This window comes from Terrapene carolina, unplaced genomic scaffold, assembly GCF_002925995.2.
Source record: "Terrapene carolina triunguis isolate 2854851 unplaced genomic scaffold, T_m_triunguis-2.0 Scaffold706, whole genome shotgun sequence".
Lineage (NCBI taxonomy): Eukaryota > Metazoa > Chordata > Testudines > Emydidae > Terrapene > Terrapene triunguis.
Window position 1 is genome coordinate 3262135 of NW_020665057.1, and position 15515 is coordinate 3277649.

General features: G+C 40.2%; 1 protein-coding gene across 1 annotated transcript; it reads left to right on the top strand.

The window, feature by feature from the left end:
* Positions 1-768: 768 nt before the first annotated feature.
* Positions 769-15131, top strand: LOC112111224 (glutathione S-transferase C-terminal domain-containing protein-like). Its single transcript, XM_024206552.2, has 4 exons — positions 769-996; positions 3266-3296; positions 7979-8048; positions 14665-15131. Exons 1-4 carry the CDS (start codon positions 896-898, stop codon positions 14799-14801), a joined length of 339 nt encoding a protein of 112 aa, XP_024062320.1. The 5' UTR covers positions 769-895; the 3' UTR covers positions 14802-15131.
* Positions 15132-15515: the final 384 nt, after the last annotated feature.

A 15515-nucleotide genomic window follows, 5' to 3' on the forward strand; every position in this document is an offset into this window, starting at 1 on the left:
GAGCTGACCTGCTTTCCACAGTGAGTGTAGTTATGACTAGCACTTGCAGAGATGTGAGGGGTGGAGCCTCCTTGTGTATTTCACATGCGCACACACTCAGAATCTGGCCTGTCATGATTAAATGACATGCTAAATGTTTTTTCCTGGTGTACAAATGCATCTCGAAAGAAAATTACAATGGAATGACAAAATCTTTGCCTGCTTATAGTCTCTGACAAACAAATACCTGTTTACCAAATACCTCAGCTAAAAAGGTGCTGTGTCATAAACCTAAATTTGATTAAATATATTTTTCCTCTTTCTTGGCTTTACAGAAACCAAATAGTCGAAAGCGTGTTAAGATTTTCTTTCGATGAGAGATGATACATAATATGACCTATATGTGTGTTCCTGATTATTGTATTTCACACATTGTTTTTATTATAAAATCTAGCTTTAAAATATTTCTGTACATTTCTAAGGATTTCTTACTTGGACTGAAATTCTTCACTAACCAGAATGAGAGTTTATGTTTTAAAATGTATTTTATGTGTATCTTCAGTTGAGTTGGTATGGTATGTACCTACTGTAAAATGTGATTGGCAAGTAACTTTAGTTCAGCATCTATAGCTTCTCCACCAACATGAATGGTCATGAAGTTCCTTTGGCATTAAAATGAGCAAAAGAAATGTCGGAGAGAGCCATGAGGCACACAAGCTGCGTGGCTCTTGCCTTACCAGGTAGCTTGCACTGCAGTGCGTGGGGAATTTTCTTTAGCTCTTTAGATGTTCAGGTAATTCAGTCAGCCAGAAAACTGCTGAGAAATAGACTTGTCAGTGAACAGAACAATGCTGTTAAGGTTTCCTTTTTTTATATATTTTAGGTGGCTCTGCATGCTTGTGGCGTGGCAACAGATATGGTGATTGAGCACTGCATCAAGGCTCATGCAGCCTTTGTCGTCTGCCCTTGCTGTTATGGTTTCATTCAGAACACAGTGAAATTTACATTTCCACGAAGGTGAAGAATCTAGTTGTACAAGGGACTGGAAATGTAAAGTTAAATTTGCACTATAAAGAGGGGGGGAAATCAAAAGTATGTAAATGGACAATTAATGTCACCCAAAGAATCTTAACTCTGCCCCATAAAGTTGCTGTGTCAACACTGAAAAACTATATGTTGACTTTAACAATCCAGGAGAAACAGGTTCACCTCATCAGTGACCACAAAAATACCTACAGCCTTCTTTCCAGAAATACGTACTCCACTGAGAAAGGGGATACCTACTAATTCCTGGATCAGTGTTAAGACAGCTATTCAACACAGTTCACAAAGATTTTATATGCCACCAATTATATTTGTGTTGTTAGATACAGTGCTAGTGAATCAACATGTACTGTACTAACCTCCAAATCCAAAATAATGAATTTATGGAAATTTCATGAAAACAGTAATGGGTAATGAGATGTGTGTGTGGTAGGAGAGAGTATCACATTCAGTCCTAGACACACAATATGTATGCAGTCAGTTACAATGGGACTGATTGACAAATATGTTACTGCAGTTCACCACCAGTGAAACCCCATTGATTTTGGTGGATTTACACTGGCATAAAACTAAAGTAATAACTGGTCAATCAAGCCCTCTACTCTTAGGTTAATCTTTTGATATTTCTACCACAAACTGTACTTATTGTCTTCTCCAGATTTAACATGTCCATGATCATAACCCTTAGGCTTTGGCCTTTTTAACGCCCTTGGTCAAAAAATAACACATCTTAGGAAGTAGGTATATGGGAATGAAGGCTAGAGTGTTTCAGGACAGAGTTAAGATTGAGTAGCTTTAATAGTGTATTTTCATACTTTCAGACTGGTTTATGGTTTTAAGTAGACTCTTACCTTTTGCATTTCCAAGGTTATAAAATTTGGGTTTTATTAGAAAATACAACACTCTTTGGGTCTATATTGTCTGACATAAATAAATCTTTCTATCTTAAAAGGGATTCATCAACCTAAAAATAATATATTTTTGTTTGAAAATATTTTTCTTACTACTTTTACAAGAAACATCTAAGATTGCTGTAACTGAACGCGATTAAAGAATAACTATTTGTTTTTTCAGTTTGATTACTTTGTGCATTTGACAGCACTTTATGTTCCCCCAGTTTTGTTCTATATCCTGTATAGTATGTTTCCTCTTTTGTTTGTCTCCATCTTTCACATAGCAAGAAGGAAGAAAAAATATTAAAAAAAAACGGATAATACAACTGTAAAGTTGCAAAAATGGGCAGAGGGATTTAGGGGCAGATATAATATTAGAAACTACTTTCAACTTATTTTTTAAAGGTCGACTAGATGCTATCATTTAACTTCAAGTTAATTACAATTTTAGGCTGGAAATTAATTAAGGTTTGTGAAGATGTTTGAGAACTTTTGCTCAAAGGTGCTGTAGAAATGCAAAGTGTTATGTTTTTTATTAACATTTACAATTTTAAAGGCTCTAAAGCACATAAGAGACTATCTAGCTCTCAGTGCAGCAGTTCAGCCTTGGGACTACAATTTAATTTTCTTAAAGTTGGTAATATTAGAAAACATTCCACAATAACTGGGCATAAAGTATTTAATTCAATTCTAGTGACAAATAATGCAGTTTTATGGTATGGCAAACACAAAAGGCATGTGTGTATATACTGTAGGGCAGCGGTTCTCAAACTTCATTGCACTGCAACCCACTTCTGACAACAAAAATTACTGCGTGACCCCAGGAGGGGGTACCGAAGCCTGAGCCCACCCAAGCAGAGGGGGGTCAAAGCCCGAGCCCCACCGTGCCAGGCTTCATCTTTGGCCACAGGTGGTGAGGCTTGGGCTTTGGCTCCGGGCCCCAGCAAGTCTAACACCAGCCTTGGTGACCCCATTAAAACGGAGTCGTGACCCACTTTGGAGTCCCAACCCACAGTTTGAGAACCGCTGCTGTAAGGGATATACATGGCTACGATAAAGAGTATTTATATAAAATATGGACAAAGCCAGTTTTATAAAAATGTGTAGTATTTATAATGGTTAAAGAAAAAACTTCAATAAATAGTACAATAAAACATAAAATTACATATAATGTGCCTTTTCTACTCAAGTGAACTAAAGCTGTCATATTTTCTGCTTCTGAATACAGCTTCACAGCCTCCAGATAAAAATATTTTGTTTAAAATTCAATCAAGTGTTTAAAAATTACTTCTGTTTTCAATCTTGGTTATTTCCAATGTTGATTTAATCAATCTCCTTTTCTGTTTCAGTCATCGGTTCAAGGAAGTTTTATCCTATAAGGTATGTAAAGGTATTTCTGTGCTTAGATTTTCTTTTTGTGCCCTTTTCTGCATTTCCCCTGTGGTTTGTAGTGGAATGAATTTATCTTTTAATTATGAGGATGAACACACAATGTAATGATGATGTTTAGTAATTCAGATCTACTCACATTCCTTCCACTTTTAAAAAAAGGCTTATTTTCAGTAAAATAAAATCAGATGATTTCTCCATAAAAGAACTTTATCCCTTAGTAAAGATAAGTAAAACACCCCTAAGATTCACGTTTTGACATGTTTCATTTAAAATTTTCTGGACCTCAGGAGGTCATCTAGTCCAACCCCCTGCTCCAAGCAGGACCAATCTCCAGACAGATTTTTGCCCCAAAACCCTAATTGGCCCTCTCAAGGCTTGAACTCACAACCCTGGGTTTAGCAGGCCAATGCTCAAACCACTTGCCTCTGTTGGTAATGATCCTGTATTTGGAGGACCTACCTTGGAAATGCTCACCAGCATTTTTCCTTTGTCTTCTCAGATCTCCCTGTGGACATCTTAGGTTTCTTGATGTTACACAGTAACTTAACTGCAAAAAGTCCCTGAACCTTGAGAAACCTCCTCGAACTTGAACTTGAACAGTAGGAAGAAAAAACCACGTTCCTTTCAGTCCCTAGCAATAAATAAATAATTAATAAATAATCTTAATATCTGTGTCAATGTCACTTTTAAAGTACTTTTATGAACTCCTTGTCAATGTTGTAAAAGTTTTTTGGGACAGATTTACAAATAAGTTAAGTCTGAGGACTGTTAGGTTGTCACATGCATTGTAGTTGTAGCCGTGTCGTCCCCAGCATATTAGAAAGATGAAGTGGATGAGGTAATATCTGTTATTGGACCAACTTCTGTTGGTGTGAGAGGCAAGCTTTCGAGCCACACAGAGCTCTTCTTCAGGTCTGGGAAAGGTATTCCGAGTGTCACAGCTAAATGTTAACTACTTATGCTAAACAATCTGTTCCACCTCGCATTTAGTCATCCTCAAAGGAAACCTGTACAACATTTTCAAAAGATGAGCCTGGGAAATTAAATTCATGACTCTGCAAGACACTAAAAATCATGGACTGAACAGACACACTGCATTAGTGTGTAGCTCATTGCAACACCCCACTAGCCCCCTCCTTTTGTCCTATGACTGCAGAGGTGTTAACAGGCCACTCTACCTTAAATGGAGGCCCCCACTTCTGGAGCCCCTGTGGGGGGCTGGTATCGCCAGTCCCCTTTCCCACCCATGCAGGAGGCACAAGCCCCTCCATCTAGCTCCTCTCACTGTCAGCTGTGGAAGGCAAAGTCCTTGAGATCATCATCCTGGTCTGCTTCCACCACTGCCTCTATGCTTGGAGGCCTGGTGGTTAAGGGGGAGGCACACCTCTGGATACAGCCCCTTTCCTCCAATGCCCGTGGTATGAGGGGCCTGAAGCCCTGCACCCTAGAACAGTTCCCAGCTCAGAGACCCCTGGAGGCGCTGTGGGAGGCTGGCACAACATTACTCACTGAAATTTGGCCTGGTCACTCTGCCATCATGACAGAAGGGCAGCCAGGACAAATTTCAGTGGCATTATGACCCCATGCGCCAGATCGCAATGCCAAGCCTGTGGAGCAGCAGCAGTTCCAGCATGACCTTGAAGACTTCAATTGTGGCTGCTGGTGTGTGGGAACGGTGCTAGTGCTTGCCCTGGTGGTGCCACATCGCAACATCATTCTCTAAAATTTCACCTGGCTGCCCCCTGTCATAACGGAGAGGTGGTCGGGCCAAATATCAGTGAGTGTCATTGCAAAAACAATTGCAGTGAGTGCTGGAAATTATGGTTTCTGCAACAATATCATGGCCTTAATTATAATTAACTTTGGTTATACAGATAGCTATAAGCATTTTTATATATCATATTAATATATTGGTTAAAATTATTGGCTAGTGACTAAAGTTTAAATGTGGTGGGCAGACATTGCCTGTGTCCTTTAGTTCCCATCTTAAATTCATTTTTCTTATCTTCCTTTGAGAGATCCAAGGAGACATCAAGAAGAATGACAATTCCCATATAATGATAAATCTGATTTTTTTTAAACCAATTTACTTTGTTTGTACATAACAAGACTTATAATAGACCAACAGGGATATAGCCTCTCTATATCCATGGAATCCATTCACTGTTGGTCACCTTGGTCTATCTGCTATCATTTTACTTTTCTGATGGGAACATTTTGCCTTGATTCATTAGAGTTTAAAGTTGCAAAACTAGGGCTATGATGGTTGTAGGCTTGCACCAAAAGACACTCAGAGGCCACATTTTTTATCTTTCCCTGAGGGATGGTTGGAAGGTAGGAACCAAACTATTTCACATATTTAGCTTTGACACTTTTTAGCAGAATTTGCTCTCTCCAGAGAGCAAGTTAACTACACGAAAAGCTGGATAGTTTTAATTATGATGTTCGTTGTCCTGATAATGACTGCACCATATCTACCATCAGGAAATGTGACAGGTTGATATTTTTTTGAAGGGGAAATTATATAGTCATTACCTGGACGATAGTTAAACTTTCAGGTTGTCTTCACAGAAAAGTGAGATGTTTGTGTATTCGCAAGCCAGTCCTCATTTTTCAAGTTAGTTAAGTGATAATGCTTACCTCAGAGTTCAGATCTGGTTTGACAGGCTGCAGAACTGGCGGGGGCAGTGGGCTCTCTGGGTTGGGTGGGGTAACCAGATGAAGGCAGGGAGCTCTGTGTATGCTCATTCTTTATATGAGAAAACTGAGCTGAGCCTGTTTCTTTAGAGACTTTTAAGTTTGAGTGTGGCCCCATACCCTACCTAGGCTATGTTACAGCCTGAGATATAGTAGCTACCCTTTATTCATTCACTGAAATGACAACTGCTTAGCTTTCCAGCTCAGAGTTGTTTTTACTTGCTGCTGCTTTCTCTTACTTGGAGCCTCCTCCAGTACCTCTCCCCTTAGCTCCGACTGCCCCTCCTGTACCAAAGCCAGGTGCTTTTGGAAGCCTCTGCCTGGTGGCTTAATTTGGGGTTTTTCTCTTAGCAGCTCTTCCTGCCCTGACCAACTGCTCCAGCTTCTTCAAGCTTCCCAAACAGCTGTTCCAGCAGCCCTAATAGCTGGTAAAACGTTAGAAGTCAGGCAGATACATCAGAGCTTGCAGTCCCTTCACCCAATGCAGGGACTGAGCCTTTAAAAACTATCTCTTTATATTAGGAGTAATGGTCTCAAGTTGCAGTGGGGGAGGTCTAGGTTGGCTATTAGGAAACACTATTTCACTAGGAGGGTGGTGAAGCACTGGAATGGGTTACCTAGGGAGGTGGTGGAATCTCCTTTCTTAGAGGTTTTTAGGGTCAGGCTTGACAAAGCACTGGCTGGGATGATTTAGTTGGGGATTGGTCCTGCTTTGAGCAGGGGGTTGGACTAGATGACCTCCTGAGGTTCCTTTCCAACCCTGATATTCTATGAATAACCAAGAATGGAAGGATAACCTAGTTTGATTTAAGAAAGTAGTGCTCATTTTCAGAGCTCTAACTTTGGTTCTCTGTTACGTTCCATAGAAAAGTTTCTCATGTCCGTATTGCCATCTGACATTACAGAGGGCTCTATAAAGCTGGACAATTCTGAAATAGTTCTTGCCAGAGGTGATGTTAGCCCTTTGGAGACCCTAAGCAGGAATATTTTGCCCCTCCCAACACATAATAAAAAGTGAATAGGGGGCTCCGTTCTGCTGCTTGGGGCCTTAAGCAGTTGCTTAGTCTGCTAGTGCCTAACACCAGCTCTGTTTGTCGTTGCTAGGTCTTAGCACTTGAAATTTCAGCTGTCCCACTTAGTATAGTTTTTAGGAGCATTCTTTTCAGTTGTCATTGCATTACAGTCTTTCCCCCTCCCACTGCAAGAATGGTTAACTTATCTACCCCTGCTTCATTTGTCTTGCTAGCCAAAGGCTAAAAATGGAAGTCAGAGTCAGTTCTTGATATCTTATAAGGAAGTTTCTACTTTTGTTTAAATTTATTTTGTGCTATAGAGTTAAGAGAGTTTCCCCATGTCAAGGTGTGGAACACTGGACTCCAATTTCAAATTGACTCTATACTGATTTGGGTGGGATTTGAGCAATGGAACGTTGCCCTGTCCCCAACAAGGGTGATGGTGATTCTTTGCTGCTTTGGAATCATTACTGATAGGAGAGCAGGATGTTTGAGTGCCCCCGCACTCCAGTTTGAATGCTACTCACAAATGGGGAGAGGAGGTCCAAGACTGACCCTGTGGCAGCAGGATGGCTTGGCTGCCGATTGGTGCATACGGGGAGGGCTTAAGTAGCCTGAAGTATGCCACCCAAGAACACTGCCCTGTTGTAGGGGCTGTGTCCAATTCCCCTGCTGAATGGAAATAGAGAAGTCTGATCCAGAGACAAACTCACTGCCCCAAAAATGTAGGGAAGTAGAAGTATGGGTGTGGTTATCCAAACTTAATTGGTACACACTTTCAAAGACTGAAGTGGAGCTGAAATAAGTACAACAAGTATAAATTAATTTTCATAGAAAAATATTCTATACACATAGTTTTCTGGTACCTTTGAATGTTTAAATAGGTTTTTTATGTTGAAATTAAATAACTGTTTTAAGGAGTAATGAAATAACACCATATTTCTATACTTTTTATTCTAGGAGCACATGATTCTTTGCAGATTTGCAGATCAGACCGCTGTTCAGCTTCCACCCGAACGCAGACTAATAGGTATGCATTTCCACAGATCAGCTGTTGTGTAGAATATGCGCACTATATTTTGTGATGGGCTGAGCTTATGATATATGGGAAGCACTGGTACATTTATCAATAGGGAATTAAATTGCTGTTTTCTCAGCGCACTTATAGCAGTGAGTGTTTCTATTGCTGCATCTCTTTTCACTGTGATAGTGAAGCATTTTTCCTGGTTGAAGTTTTTTAAATATGAGCTAGAGTATAATTTGACATTTTATTGATCATTATGTCTCTGCACCAGCTCCTTCCCTGTCCATACCCTGAAAAGGGAGAAGACTTCCTGAAGTTCACTAGAGACCTCTCTAAAGCCAATCTAGCTCCCATGAAAAGTATTTAGATACTCTGGCAATGGGTGGCAGTATGAAACCCCTAGATATATTAAAGATGATATAGTAGTTGGTGATAAATCATTTAAAAAATTCGCTGACAAACATCCAGGGCCAGATGGGAACTGTCCAAGAATTGTGCAGAAAGTAGCAAAGATAGGAATATCTTTAGCAGAGATATTGAAAACTTCTTTGAAATCGAAGGACTTAAGTGACCAGAAAGGAAGTTGCTGTAACTCCTGTATGAAGGGAATTATCAAGGAAAGATACAGGAAGAACAGACCTATATACTCAACTTCACTAGTAAGAACAAGCTAGATACATTAGTCAGAGTCAGTTTTTAAAGACTAAATAAGGATAATTAAATCTAGCAGCATTCTGAGAATGAAGTTATTTGGTTAGTGTACTGGCTTCCAACTCCTGGGGAAAAAACCAGTAATATATCTGTGGTAATGTGCAGTTCAGCTTTTAGCTATTTGATGTATTAAATAATAAATCATGTTTTTCTGTTTTACATTTTTATATTGTCATGGTATATAATAGCAAAAACTACCTGCAAGTTGGGCATTTCCATGCAATTAATGACCAGCTGGGCTAACGTCTCTCACTTCCTTCAGCGACTCATTAAGTGCTGGAAAATGCCCTCACCTGTTGGCCGTTATGGCTCAAGTCAGACATGTATTAATTAAAAAAGAGGGGCTGATCCAAAGTAAAGGGGAAGGCTATTATTTTTTCAAGGAAAGGCTTTTACTAGATCCCAGATGCAAACATCCCCAAAATATAGACATTCGCTGGATGATATCTGAACCTAGATTCACATCTTGCAGCTCAAGTCCATCTCTAGTTCTTGTGTAGGATAGTGACAAATGACAGATGTTCAAGAGCGGATAAAGAATTAGCTTAGCTGTGGCAGATGGATGTATCATTCCTCTGCAGTATTTAATTTTCTAAAGGGAAAAGGGAGACTACAAACTAGTTTCAAATAAAAAAACCAACAACAATTCAAGCCAAAATAGGGCAGACGCTGTTGGGGAGTGAAGGTGGATATTCTTGGCTCAAAAACACTTATGAAATACATCAAAGGCAGTAGGAGCAACTAATCTAAATACATTTTTAAAAGCTGCACTTGTGGTATTCTAGGTATTCCCTATAGTTCAGACTACTAAAGGAAATACTGCAGATTCTGAGATGATTTCCAATTTTACTTAAAAATAGATATGATTATTTTGCTATTCCACTGTATTTAGACAGAAAAAAAATTGCCAGGGTTACAGCTGACAATTATACTCCACCCACTGAGAAGGGTGTCTCCTCTTTTGCTTGTGAGATAGCCATGGGAGATGGGAAGGAAACTGCCAGTTCAAAAGAGAGGGAAGGGACATCAAATGAGCTTCTGTCAGCCTTTTGATACAAAATGTCAGGTGTTTTTGAATTATTTCAACTTTTTGTATGTTCTCTGTCTCATAGAAATTGTACACTTTTCCTCACCAACTTGTTTCCCCAAGGAGAAAAAAACACCTCATTGGTATTTCTATTTTAAAACTAACATTATTTTTCTATTCTATTCAATTAGACATTAGACTATTCTATTCTACTGAAAAATCTTTATGGGGGTGTGGTTGCTGTGGATTAAGTTTTGTTTTCAAATGACTAAACTAAAGGTCAGACCACATTTGTGTTAGATTCATGTTCTTTTGACAGGTCAAGATCAGGTATTGAAAAGCTACATCAAATGCCCTTCAGATTTTCTTTTTAAAGAAGAATTTTAAATGATTGAAAGCATGGGAAGAATTTTGGAGGGGGGTGTGTGCGTGTCTTTTTTTCTATATTTGTAGATAGTGAGAAAGTGGCTTTTTCTGCTTTTTTTCCAGTCTTTTAAGGTTGAGAAAAAATGATATATGTAGCAATGCTTACTGTGGGTCACACAACTTCTGTAAAATAGTACGGGTTTATTGGCTTGTCATACTGCCCACGTGCCACCAGATAAACACCTCAAACTTAAAGGCCTGGTCACAACAGTTCAGCCTGTTTATCTATCAGTGGTAGTTATATAGTACTAATTACTGTTGGGTATCTGTGACTAAAAAACTGCTGATTTAACCCAAACAATTACCCAGAAAAACATAATTCCCTGTTAAATAATGAAGACCTCTGTACCCTCTCCATCAGGGCATAATCACTTCCTTTCCCACTCTTCTCTATGGTGCAAACTGGGCATTTTGGTGCCCACTGTGCCCAATAATAGCATCCATGCCCAAGCAGTGATGTCACCAGTATCAATCCAGCCTACCTAGTATTCCCTATCTGATCCCAGTACTGGCTCATATATCTAAGACAAATCCCAGTGAGACCAACAGGGGAACAGGGCCCATGTTGTGACAGATATTCCAACCCAGTCTCCCAGGTGAACAATAAGTAACAATGACATCACTATAATCACATGGTGTGTGCATGTGCACAAAGGTTTGTCAGTCTGCCACGGAAGGAAATTTTCTTCCTAACCCCAAATACAGGGATCAGTGCTACAGTGCAACTAAACACAGACCAAGCTTGGCAGACTTTACTATCCTAGAATTGGGTTTGTTTTAGTTTGAAAAAGAGAAGACTGAGAGGGGACATGATAGCAGTTTTCAGGTATCTAAAAGGGTGTCATAAGGAGGAGGGAGAAAACTTGTTCACCTTAGTCTCTAAGGATAGAACAAGAAGCAATGGGCTTAAACTGCAGCAAGGGAGGTTTAGGTTGGACATTAGGAAAAAGTTCCTAACTGTCAGAGTGGTTAAACACTGGAATAAATTGCCTAGGGAGGTTGTGGAATCTCCATCTCTGGAGATATTTAAGAGTAGGTTAGATAAATGTCTATCCGGGATGGTCTAGACAGTATTTGGTCCTGCCATGAGGGCAGGGGACTGGACTCGATGACCTCTCGAGGTCCCTTCCAGTCCTAGAATCTATGAATCTATTAATAAGATTTATAATCCATTTGCCAAAATGGGGGTGGTAGGGGAAGATCTATATCAGGGAAGCAAATATGCCTGCCGGACTGTCACATCCCTGAACTATTCTCATCCAACCTACCCCATTAATCACTCCCAACCAATCTGTGTCTCTACTGTGTTCAAAGCCAACAGTCAGAATTAGCTGTGTTCATCAGCCTAGGGGTCCAAATTCCACCAACCGCGGAACCATCTTACTAGAGGTGAAGCATTATGTTTTCTGTGTAACTCAGCAATCTGCATTTTAATTATGCAGAAGAAAATGCTTGTTACCATCCATTTGTTATGGAAAAATAGTAAGATTGAACTCAGTACAGTTTAATATTTAAAGAGAAATGTTTAAATATGATATGCAGCTCTGCATCTGTGTGCCAGCTTTTGTGAAATGAACTGTAGTGACTCTCCGATCCCAAATGCATTATATTGTATTATTTTATCAGGCCATAGAAAAGAGCATAGGAGTATGAAAAGGAGAGACTATAGTAGCTTTTGCATCTTGTTCAAGACTTTATAATTATGAATCTTTAATACATCTCAAGATACTGATGAAACTTTCTTGTAAGGGTTGTGAAAATGCTGAAAGTTCCACCTTTTCTGTGAATTATCAGTTCAGATAGTTTGGACATAGATAGGAACCAAATGTATTGAATAATATTCACCTGAAATCTGTAAAGAAAACATATACCTTTGGCTTTACTTTTCTATCCTACAAAATTCTAAACCAAGAACAATTCAGACTTTTCCTCTACAGTTGCTCAGATTTATTCCCAAATATGTTTCTAAAATGAAGTTTTTGTTTTGATTTCTAGAAGTAATTAGACTGTATGTAACTGATGAGGACAGAGACGTGCATAGAATTAAGCGGCAGTCTGCAATTTGTATTAAACTGTAACACAAGGGAGGCGGTGCTACTTGCTCACTATTCATACTCTCCAAAACCGGGCATTTAATTGGTTCCAATACAAGGGTTACAGGGCTCTTTACCATATAATCCATAATTGGCATTAGGTAGGCTCATAATGCAGGCTAGGCTCTCCTCAGCCTACCCCCCCAGTACTCTGCTCTCTCTCAGTGCTAGCACCTTCCCCCCTGTGAGAGGGACAGGGGTTGCAGCAGGGTGAGGACCTCGACCCACAAAGGCTCACCTTATCACATGAGCCCAAGGTTGGGAAACATTCATTTTATTCTCTTAACTGCATTGGAAACTGGCTGCAAGTTGCAATGAATAAACAACTCCAGCCCAGTACCTCAGTTAGAAATTGACTGTGTTCCTACTCAACCCCCTGTGGCTTGAAGGTGCTTCAAGGAAGGCAAAAAACTCCCTGGTGCCCTTCCAATTGCCTCATGGCAGAAAAAATTCCATCCTGACCCCCTAAACAGGCGATTGGCTAGAGCTGCAGCATCTGTCAGGCCAGGTTCCCATTCCTACTTCAGGTGGGTAGAGTGGGCTACTATAATGGACTTGAAAGAGGCTCCATATGACCCCTGGTTTGGGCTAAATCCTGGGAGCTGGGGAGTGCTGGCCAATCAGCACCCCTCTCCCCCAGCAGGTCAGTGGGTTCCAGAGACTTCCATGGGGCGGAGTTACCTACTGTCCCTTGGCGAGTGTCTCCCTCCCTTCTGCTGGGACTGTCCCCCCTTTCATCATTGGCCCCACCAAGTTCCCCCACCCATCTTGCTGGTGAGCACTTATTTTCATGTTGCCACAAATCAGTCACCCTGGATAAACTTCGTTCAGTATTTTATTTTTGTATTTTCTGTGGAAATGGGCTAATAGTTCTGTTAAACACTTTAAGATTTCCAGATTTTAGACAAGACATGAAGGAGACTAGGAAAATGGCTATGGCTTATGGGAAGTGGGGACCAGTTCCCCTCTGCCCCACCCTCCCCCACCTGAGGAGCTGGTGCCAATCTTTCCCTAGTACCAGGAGCTGTCTTTACCTGCCACGTACACATGATGTATCCCACACCCCGTAATTTTGGGTAATAGAAAAGAACACATTGTGTTTCTCCATCCATAAAGAAGGATAATAATCCAACCTCTTTGCCATGTGAGGTTTGTGAGGCACACACGTAAAATAATGGTTGCCATAGAAATATTAATTATTTAATTACGTAAATAAAAATATAGGTGAAATGGGGGAAAGCAGATTTAGAGATGTGGATTAGGTTGCATCTAGATTATAAGTTATTTACTGCTATGTAAATAACTTTTCTGACGTCACTAATAATTGAACAATGTTCATTAATGTTATTAATGATCTGGATGATGGGATAGATTGCACCCTCAGCAAGTTCTCGGATGACTAAGCTGGTGGGAGCAGTAGATACGCTGGAGGGTAGGGATAGGGTCCAGAGTGACCTAGACAAATTGGAGGATTGGGCCAAAAGAAATTTGATGAGGTTCAACAAGGACAAGTGCAGAGTCCTGCAATTAGGATGGAAGAATCCCATGCACCGCTACAGGCTGGGGACCAACTGACTAAGCAGCAGCTCTGCAGAAAAGGACCTGGGGATTACAGTGGATAAGAAGCTGGATCTGAGTCAGCAGTGTACCCTTGTTGCCAAGAAGGCTAATGGCATATTGGGCTGTATTAGTAGGAGCATTGCCAGCAGATCGAGGGAAGTGATTATTCCCCTCTATTCAGCACTGGTGAGGCCACATCTGGAGTATTGCATCCAGTTTTGGGCCCCCCACTACAGAAAGGATGTGGACAAATTGGAGAGAGTCCAGTGGAGGGCAATGAAAATGATCAGGGAGCTGCGGCACATGACTTACGAGAAGAGGCTGAGGAAACTGGTCTTGTTTAGTCTGCAGAAGAGAAGAGTGGGGGGGGATTTGATAGCAGCCTTCAACTACCTAAAGGGGGATTCCAAAGAGGATGGATCTCGGCTGTTCTCAATGGTGATAGATGACAGAACAAGGAGCAATGGTCTCAAGTTTCAGTGGGGAAGGGCTCGGCTGGATATTAGGAAACACTATTTCACTAGGAGGATGGTGAAGCACTGGAATGAGTTACATTGGGAGGTGGTGGAATCTCCATCCTTAGAGGTTTTTAAGGCCCAGCTTGACAAAGCCCTGGCTGGGATGATTTAGTTGGGGTTGGTCCTGCTTTGAGCAGGGGGTTGGACTAGGTGACCTCCTGAGGTTTCTTCCAACCCTAATCTTCTATGATTCTGATGCCAAAGGGAACATTTCTTTGTAGATCATATATTTCTACTAAAAATTAAGGAAGTCTTTTAATGTTTCTGTTTTTGTTCTGGTATTCTAGGAAAACACTGTATGGGGCTGGTGGATCTGGATCGGGCATGGGCTGCAGAAGGATGCAACTACTCTGTCCAAGTGATGTCCATGGAGCCAGAAAGTTGCTCTCCAAAGAACAACATGGTAGTGGGTGTCCCTATTTAGGTTAAGAGATTTATATTTGATTTTAATTTAGGCATCAATTATGAACAATGCCAGGGGTTCAAACTGCTGGGAAGCAGACATCAAACATCCTGAACCCATGGTCTTCAGAAAAGGAAGTAGCAGGAAAAGGGTTGGAAAGTTGGCTGCCTACAGAGCATCACAAATCCTACTTGTAATATGTTATTAAATGACTGCTGGCTTTCATAATGAGAATCCTCTGAAGCATTCACCTGCCTACAGAGTAATATCCACCAGGAATGAAATGTTTTCTTTGTCCTGAATTGAAATGTGTTGTTTCCATTTTGAGCATTTAATGTTTTTAATAAAATTAAAGGAAATTTTGAAATAAAAAGTAATTTTGAATCAAAAGATCAAAATGTTTCATTTAAAAAATGTCAAAACAAAATATTTAGATATTTTAGATTTTTTTTTAAACAAAATAATGTTGGCAAAATTGACATGAATTCACAAAATGTATTTGTCGCTGAATCTGCATTATTCACCAAAAAAAGATGACACCTATATGCCTGATACCTCACCGCTAACCTTGGCAAGGATTGCTATTCATCTTAGATTGAGAAACTCATTGCCAGTGCTGGCTGATGTCTGTGCCATTCCTAAAACAAGTAATGGTTATATTTGGAAATGCTGAATTTTTATCTGTCATCTTCACTTATTTTTACTAAATTGAAAATTTGTACACAGTTGCATTAT